At 31.4% G+C, this 9689-nt stretch overlaps 1 protein-coding gene across 13 annotated transcripts; it reads left to right on the top strand.

Annotated features, from left to right (window-relative positions):
- LOC18431992 (uncharacterized) lies at positions 1-3780 on the top strand. 13 transcript variants are annotated; one of them, XR_016056434.1, is made up of 5 exons: positions 1-228; positions 478-529; positions 1951-2166; positions 3130-3219; positions 3556-3780. XR_016056434.1 is itself a non-coding variant. In XM_011624223.3 (5 exons), exons 1-5 carry the CDS (start codon positions 107-109, stop codon positions 3566-3568), a joined length of 351 nt encoding a protein of 116 aa, XP_011622525.1. In that variant the 5' UTR covers positions 1-106; the 3' UTR covers positions 3569-3780. The 13 variants fall into 13 exon arrangements, 8 of the variants coding, with proteins under 8 accessions (XP_011622525.1, XP_011622524.1, XP_011622523.1 ...); XR_016056435.1 differs by having other exon boundaries at positions 3553-3780; XR_016056433.1 differs by having other exon boundaries at positions 3539-3780.
- Positions 3781-9689: the final 5909 nt, after the last annotated feature.

Below are 9689 nucleotides of genomic sequence, written 5' to 3'. Positions count from 1 at the left end.
TATATATATATATATATATGGAAAGATAGAAGGAGCCTTTTGATACTAAGGATTTGCAGAGAGAGAAAGAGAAGAGGTTAATTTTTGACCAAAAAATAAAGAATAAATGGGGTGTGGTGTTGTAGCGGCAAGATTTGTGTTCAGTATATTGGGGCTAATCATGTTGGGGGCTCTTATCTATACGATCATCACCGATGGCACTCCTTTCAGAAAGGCACTTTTCACTCCGTCAGTTCTCTCTCTCCTTTTTTTCCTTTTTTTTTGTTCTTTCTCCCCAATTCATTCTCTCTCCCCATTTTTTGGTCTCTCTCTTCAATTTATCTCTCAATTTCTGTTTGAATCTCTCTCTCTCTCTATTTCTGTTTTAATTTCTCTCCTCTCTTAATATCTATCTTTCTGATGATTTTCAAGTATAGTTTGAAATTTTGAATATTATTTGGAAATTGGAATTGATTTGTTTTTTCTGTTTTTTTTCAGGTGGATGGTTACTACCTTAGTTGATTTCTATGTGAATGTTGCAGCCATTTCGGTATGTATTTCCTCATTATTATCACTTATAAGTTAGAATCTTTGATATTTTTTTTGTTACAATTTGTAATAAATGTTTGTTAAATTGAAGAGAGAAAAAGCAATTTTTTTATCTTCTTTTGAAATTTGTGGAAGTGTAGATATTCACTATTTAGCATTTCAATTGTTCTCTTTGTCCTGCTTTGAGAAAGCTAGGTCAAAATTTGGTGGAGGCATAATTTCTGTTTACATACTATATGGAACATAGTTATTCGAAAATATGACATTAGTCGATCCCAATTAATTGGAAAAAGGTTTTCACAAAAATGATGATAGTGTTGAAAAACCCCATTATTGTTTTAGGGCGAGGTTTATATAAGGTACCTACGTTAAGTAAGATGGTCTAAAATTTCAACCGTGCTTATAAAATTGAGCAATGATCCAATGCAATGGTTGTATCATAATATAATGGAATGACACTTCTAGAAAACTATGTTTGAGATATTTGTATGACCTCAAATTTGGCACACACACTCTCTTCATTTCAATAATCAATCTCTCCAGAAAAAAAAAAATTCAATTTGAATCCTAGTCAAAATGAGTCCCCTCCGAAAACAAATATGGACTATTCATTTTGTGAATTTCAAGATCTTAGCTTTTATAAACTTAAAATCAATTTTTTCTTTTTTAACATTGTTCATCTAATGATAATAAAGCCATCTAAAAAAATTGGAAATGAAAAAATCCTTCTGGGGCCATCTCTGAACGGCCTATGTTAATTGAGCTAAAAACATACTTTTTAGATTGTGTTTTCAATTTTTTTTTTTTGTTGTGATTCTTCATTAGAATGAAAAGATTGTATATTTCGAAATTTGGATCATATAAATGGTCATAAGATGGTTTTTTAGACTCGTTGCATCATATTACTATACAACGGTTGTATGAAATCATTGCCCTATAAAATTTAAAATTTTGAAAACTATACAATCTAGTAGATTTATAAACACTTTGAAAATTTTGAAAATAGATAGTCCATATAACTTTTTACAAGATGCATTATTTTTAGCACTCGAAATTCTTTTTTTTTTTTTTGACCAGTCCAAATTATCAATTAGAAGGTTTTCCAACTTTGGATCACTCACTACTGGATTTCTGAGAAACACATACTTCTATAACATAAGATTGCTGAGAGAGAGAGAATTTGTATTTTCTCTTAGCTTATATTATGCATTGCTTCTAAGAATGTGAAACCAAGTGATTGAGTTTATGATTATTTATATTTTATTTATGAAAATTTGCTTCCATTATAGGTTCTTTATTGTCAAATTGACCAAATCAAAGCATCTCTCATAGTCCTTTTGTCTTCCAGGCTTGGGTTATCTACAAGGAAGCATCTTGGTTCAGTTCATTGATTTTGATAATTCTTTTGATATGTTTTGGCAGGTAACTGTTGAACTCGCGTATTTACATGTCGTGCATATGGTTGTCTTGCGGGACTAAGGGTGCCAATGGGCTGCGGGCCGGGCAGAACCAGGCCACTACTGGCCCTAGTCCGGCCTTCCAGCCAAGTTTTATGGGCCAAACACTAATTTTTAAGAGCCAGGCCCACTGCCAGACCAAATTGTACATTTGGTCTTGCAGCTGAACCATCTATTTAGGGTAATCTTGTCTCCTGAAATTTTTTTCAGATTATCCTTGATGCATCCCAATATCTATGTGAAAAAAATGAGAAAAAGGAAGCAGGACCAAACTGTATATTTGGTCCATAGCTAAATTATCTGTTTAGGGGACCATATGTCAAATAGCATTTATTCAAATCATCTGATGCGTTCTAAGATCTATTGTTTTTTTCATAAAAAGGAAAGAATTTGAGCTCAAAATTCCCAACATCTAAGGTGCATCAATATGAATAGTCCATATTCAGTTATAAAGAGAATTTTGATTCCAAATCAGTATTTCTTTCGATTGATCTTACAATGAGATAAAAGCATTTTGCCAGTTTGGGGTCCATAATCCCACAAATTACAGGACGAAATTTACGTGTGGATGCCAGACCACCAATTTTTTTAAAGGTTAAAGTGCATAGTTAGATCTAGGTGTCAAGAACTTAAAATCCTTTTTTTCTTTTGTGATACTCATTTGATGATTCTAAAGTGTGTAACAATATTTTGGACTGCCAAAATCCTATCAACTAGGACTTTTGCCTGAGGTACTGAGTATATAGTGTATTCCTATATAGGAGTACATTATACATGCTCTTGATTAATATATTGGTTCCACAACCATTAGTTCTGGAACTAAGTAGGGATCATGTTCATTTTACTATATTGATTTGGTAATATATGCAATAAGAACATTTGTTTTTGATATAAGAATGTCACAATCATTATTGACTGTGAGATGTGAAATCGAGTGATTGGGGACGTGTCATTGAGTAGGTGCAAACAGCAAAATAAAATTTCTCGAATGTTCTAACACAATTTAATCTGTAAGATTTCATGTCCAATGGCTAAGAGCAGTTATGATCTACTTGTACTGAAAACGAATGGTCTTATATAGAATACAACCATGATTGATATTGTGTATTTGTACCTCTAATGAAATTGAAATATATATTTGCAGCATTACAACATGTACATACATTGTAGTCCAGCTGTTCAAGCTTTCTTCAGATGACCCTTTATACCTCGTGTTACTGAATTCACAAGATAGGTAAGCATTCTTAAATAAATAGGCTTGTGGGATTTCAGAATTTTAAACTTATTATTATTATTATTATTAGCAAAATTTGTCAAATTACGCCTGATTAACATTTACCCATATGCTTTGATTTGATTTCGAAATTCTTATCAAAATACACATGATTTTGAGTTGGAATAGTAGAAAATGTGTAAAATATTAGATAGTTAAAAAATAAATTATATTTTGATAAATTTCGGTTATCACCACCTACCACTTCTATTATTATTATTGTTTTTGTAGTTGTTTTTACACCATTTGCTAATTGAATTTCTGGCTGAAGCTATATCAGGGTTTCTTCTGTAGCAGGAAGAAAATGTGAATCCTTTTAACACCAGTTCGCTGTGGGAGCAAATATGTATATGATTAAATACTACCCGAATGAAGACTAATTTCTCAGTTCTAATGCTGTTTCTCAGATTTAATGGATATTAAAGGTGGTGTTTGTATTAATGATTGTTATTATTATTGTTGCCTTTGTTGTGGCACAAAAAAAATAATAATTAAGAAAATAATATTAAGTGATTAACTTAACCACTGGTCTAGCTAGCAGTCCAACCAACCAAACCGGCTGGTCCATTGAGGCTTAGGGAAAAGTTTATCTAGAGCCAAGGCTCTAAACAATCAAATTAAAACCCACCTCAAAAAGTTTATTAGAAGAGGTTGTTTTGATACTTAAATATCCTTAAATCGATCATCTCGACATCAAGATGCATGGCCGTGGAGAAAAAAATAGATTTCAAGTTTTGAAAATAGTGCATCTTGTAATGCATTTTTGAAAAGCTTATTAGAAGAGGTTGTTTGATGCTTAAATATCTTCAAATTGATCATCTCGACATCAAGATTCATGGCCATGAGAAAAAAATGGATTTCAAGTTTTGAAAATAGTGTCTTGTAATGTATTTTTGGAACGTCAATTTTCAAGTTCTCATAGATATGTTCGGTCTACACAATTTTTAAGCTTTAAATTTTATAAATGAGGATAAAAATATATTTAAAGGTTATCATAAAGACTTCCAGTATTAAAATCACATTTCTCAACATTATTTGAAAGTGCACTCTACTTTGATTGTTTAGAGCCTCGGCTCTATACAAACCGCACCTTGGGGCTTAATAATATTAAAATTAAGTGTATCACACACATAAAGCACATTATAAGGATATGCTCAATGCAGCTAAGGGTGAGGCTTGTATAGTTTATATCAGTCTGATCAAGATTGGACCGGATGAGGGGTTTGGTTGAAGGGTTTGGTTCTATCAAAACTAGTCTGATTATGAGTCAAATTGGTTTAATTGGATTTTGAAATTATTAAGAAATATGATGCATAATTATATTAAAATATGTTTATATGAGGGAAAAAGTTGCAAACAAATAATTGAAGCAGTTGAATCTGGCGGGTCAAATCCGTCAAAGCTACTCAAACACCGGTTTTGATTGAATTTTTATCAAACTCAATTTTTACTCTAAATTAAACAAGTTATGGTACTAACAGGCGGTCTGGTCAGGGCCCGGTTCGATCTCGTCTTGACAACTATGGTTTATATGAATGAGATGGCTAGTTTATCGTGGTAGTATGTGAGATGGATCACGTAGGATTTAGATGAATCTTAATTTCGTGAACAAACTTATATTTGTGGTTTTCTTTGATTTTCACTAGTCATATATAAATTCAATTATGAATATGGATCTAGGATGAAATTTGGGATTTGAGTCTAATTGGAATTAAAGATGAAAATACGGATATTTTGGTCGATCTTGCTTGAGACCATAGAAGAGTTTACCGCGCCAAGGTTCTATAATCTTTGAAGGTAATATTCCCAAGATTATAGCTCAAAAACTTGTTTTACCTGATTGTACAGTATTTTGAAGGTTCGGTGAATACCATACGAGGGAACAATGTATACACTAAGTCCCTCACCCAGTATTATCTTTCCTTTTATTTTTTATTTTTTATTTGGCGAATCAAAGATGTAGAACTGCTAATCCCTAGATCTGCATAATCCGTGGAGTATTTTCTTGAAGAGTGCGTATACTATGCCCCTGCAAGAGCATACTATGGATATACTCTCTAAGTCAAAAGTCCTTTAGAGATCTTTTTCAGTTTAAAATTTTGGGAACCACTTAGATGATTATTTTTAAAAGAAAAATTTTGAATTATCAGTTTTTTAGACTGTGCTCTCGCCCTTCAAAATTTTGAATATTGAATGTCAATTTTCAAAATAGTGTGTGTAGCGCTCTTTGGCAAAACATGGTTTTGCTGATTTGAAATTTTGAAATCCACTAAAGTATTACTAGATGATTATTTCAGGGAAAAAAACAAATAGATTTTACGTTCGTTAACACTTAGGGCACGTTTGGAACAAGTGAAATATTTATGCAAAACTATTTTTCACATGAAAAAACTCTCTCGTGTGATTAAGTATAGGAGTTTTTTTGACATCAGGAAGTCCTAATATATTTTTTCATACTAATTTTCAGCCAATTATTATGTAAAAATTCAAACACAAAATTAGATGATAGAGTTTTTTCACATGAAAATACTTTTACATATGCATTAAAAGTAATTTCAGGTGTACCAAATGCGCCTTAGTTCTTGCCCTCATGTTCAATCTTAGGATGTTAATGTTTTCAAACACAAAAAATGTGTTTTTTGAATTTTTTGTCTTTGATGCGGGTTGCTAGGCTCAAAAGGTTAAATCCCCGAAATTAGGGGTCTGAAAAATACTCCTAGCTAAAGCTTACTTGAATGAAAATGGACAGTATGCTTCTACGGGAGTAGCATATCTTTTAATTTTTAAAAAAGGTGTCACTCTAATCACATGGATGCGATCATCAAAACAGTAGATCGTCCGATTCATGTAGTTTTATTCAGAGATTATCTATAAAAATACCATTTATCTACAACTATTCTCATTCATGTTATATTTGATGGTTTGGGGTGAGTTACGAAATGTGAAAGTTTGTTTTTGAAACTTTGTGTCTATTAAATGAAACTTTTGCAACCGACCATTTTAAAATTCAAAGAGCAAGAACGATTATGACATCCTTTATAAAATGTGTATGAACATTTCTTTTGTTTTTAGGTTGTTGAGGTGACTACATCCCAAGTTTTGGGTCATAAAATTACTTATAGAAATTTGCTATAAAAATAAAATGTAGAACATGCCCTCATTGCTTATATAATCTATTTAAGTGCTTTTCTAAATTTTAGTATCCCTTTTTTTCTTTTTTCTTTTTATAAATGTTGGCATTTGAATGGTATAATTAGAATTTATGAAGGAGATCTTGTTTGCAACAACAAGTGGTCGAGGAGGCGTGCTTTGAGTGCCCATTTGTTTGAGACATACATATCACTCCAAGTACACTGATAAGAACATTCATATATAGAAAAAGTTTATATAAGGTTGCAACTTTAAAATGTAGAACTACGGATGCACTTCAAAAATCCATCGGAAAAGGTTATCTTAATGTTGTAAAACCCTGTGGTTGATCATCTCGATATCGAGATGTATGACTATGAAAAATAAAAAGATTTTGAGTCTAAAAAATAATGCATCTTACAACATATTATCTGCACCGTCCACTTTCAAAATTTTTATATGTTTATAGATCTACTTGATTTTAACTATTTTTTAAATTTAAAATTTTATAATTAGATATAAAAATATATTTTGAGATAATCCTAATAACATTTTACATCAAAATTATATATTATGATAAAATTTGAAGGTTCACTTTAGTTGGATTGTTTAATGTTGCAACCTTATGGAAACCACACCCTTCATATGTATAAGAACTACATTCCAAGGGACTCTGGTTGGGACCAATGCTTTCTTGGAATTGGTTCGGTCCCCGTCAATTTTTTGTCCGGATCGGTGATTTCTAACACGGATCAACTGGTTTTAAAATACTACTCAAACCCATATGGGGTATAATTACTCATATTCAATATTTGTTTATATCAATTATAGAGTGGAAACTAATGCGTTGCATCTCACTTTTATAGTCAAACACATTTTTAGGAAGATTATGTATTCCCTTGGACCATACTTTTTAGGAATGGTTCTCCTCAATACTTTTTAAACCACGCAACCAACTCAATTACTATTTATTGTGTAGTCAAACCAAGGAAAAAAATATTTTGATTTGGATGAAAATAACCCCCATGTACAACCCCACATTTCTCTGTCTAAAAACTTGAAATTTGAAATTTTAGAGAGAAAAACTATTTTAAATTTCTAGAGAGAAATTATCTAATTTCAATTTTACATAGAAAAATAATCTCCAAATTTTGAGACATAAACTATCTCAAATTTCAAGCATTTTTGGAGCGAAACTATCTCAAAAAATTTAAAAAGAAATTATTCCTATTTTTAATAGAGAATAATAGGTTTATATATGGGGCATTTTTGTCCAAAACAAAGCTATTTTCTTCCTTAGGGGTGGCTACAAAAATCATAGTTGTGTAGTAAAAAAAAACCTATTTTTTATAGAGAATAATAGGTTTATATATGGGGCACTTTGTCCAAAACAAAGCTATTTTCTTCCTTAGGGGTGGCTACAAAAATCATAGTTGTGTAGTAAAAAAAAGGTGTGGTTTGTATATTGCCGAGGCTCTAAACAATAAAAGTAAAGCATACCTTCAAATAGTATAGAAAAATGTGGTTCGATATTAGAAATCTCTGTGATAGCCTTAAAATATATTTTCATCTTTAATTATAAAATTTAAAGCTTTAAAAATGGAATATATTTTCATCTTTAATTATAAAATTTAAAGCTTCAAAAATGGTGTAGATCGAGCAAATTTATGAAAACTTGAAAATCTTGAAAATCTTGAAAATTGACGGTCCAAAAATGCGTTACACGATGAAATATTTCCAAAACTTGAAATCCGTTTTTTTCTCATGTCCATGCATCTTAATGTCAAGATGATCAATTTGACGATATTCGAGCATCAAAACAACCTCTTTTAGTGAAAATTTCCAGGTGAGCTCTAATTTGATTGTTTAGAGTCTCGGCTCTATAAAAACTTTTTCCTTTAAAAAATATGGCGAAGACTACACCTAGAAAGTATGGTCAGGGGGTATACATAGTCCCCCCTAATTATTCTAACGAACATGTATTCAAGTCCACCGGTCATAAAAGTAAAAATACATAATATCGTACTTGGGTAGTATTGTACAATATAAATTCAAAGCATAATTACAAGATCAGACCGTTGAATCGGTAAGGGATTTGATCTTCGATCAATAGTCGAACCGGTTAGACCACATGTATATTTGTGTGTGCACGTGCGCATTGTCCATCCTCATTAAAGGAGGCCGATATGAGATTAACAAAGCGGCTAATCTCCATCTGTTAGTGAGAACGAGCGGTAGATCAACGGTATACAATGAATATATGATAAGTATACAAACTTTTCCGATCATAATTCACGGGTGCTAGGGCCAACATGTAGTAAAAGGAAGAGTTGTACTTGTCTCTACACATCTTTTGGATGCATTTTGAAAACTAACAGAAATGAAATTTTGATTGAAAAATTTGGACTGCATAACGACACAAATTAATATTTGTCATTGTCAAATTATAATTATCATGTGAAATTATTGTCGACTTACTCGTAACCATCTCATAAAAAAATGAATGACTAAGTCTCCAACCATATAAATTTTAACGTGTGGAGACATTTGAAAAGCTCTACCAGTGGATACAATTATCATTTACCTTTTCGATGCAAAGCAATTTGAATCATTGTTGGAAAAACCAAGTGGTCTAACCGCTAATTGCCCGGTTAGATTGGCCGGTTTCAATTTTGAGCGGTTTTGGTGATAGACTGATATTTTTTTAAAAAAAATATTAAAATTTTTTTATATGAATTCCTAAAAATAAGGAATTTAGTTTGAAATGTATTTTTTAATGTCTTACATTATCGTAAATATTAAAAATTATTTTGGTCATTAATACTCACTTTAATTCAAAAATGGTTTCCTTGAAATCTATTTTTTTCATCAATTTTCAACTTTATTTAAATGTATTTGGTTTTAATGATTCTTTATATGCTTTTCATATTTTAGTAGATTTTTTTTTTTTTATCTTTTTTTTATTTTTTTAACAATTTCTTGACCGCTTGGGACTTGCCTGATTAGAATGGCTGAATCTACCGGCTAAACCGCTTCCAAGCTCATGTCCAGTTAACCGTTCCGATTCAATTTTACGAACACTGATTTGAATGGCATGCATAGCCTTTTAAGACATTATTAGGGGGGACATAGTCATTGCAAAAGTATGCTATGATTCTCATAGTCCAATAAAATTAGGGATTGTATACTATGAGGTCATTTAATTTTAGTACGAGGAGGTCACGATCACTTTTAGCCAGTGGATGTGAAATCCAGTAGACTGAAGTATATCGCAACATTCAAGAAATTTTATTTGGACTTTG

Source organism: Amborella trichopoda, chromosome 5, assembly GCF_054954075.1.
Source record: "Amborella trichopoda isolate Santa Cruz 75 chromosome 5, AtrichopodaSantaCruz75HAP2 v2.0, whole genome shotgun sequence".
Taxonomy (NCBI): Eukaryota; Viridiplantae; Streptophyta; class Magnoliopsida; order Amborellales; family Amborellaceae; genus Amborella; species Amborella trichopoda.
The sequence above is the reverse complement of the archived record's forward strand: the minus strand, read 5'-3'. Positions and strand labels throughout refer to the sequence as shown.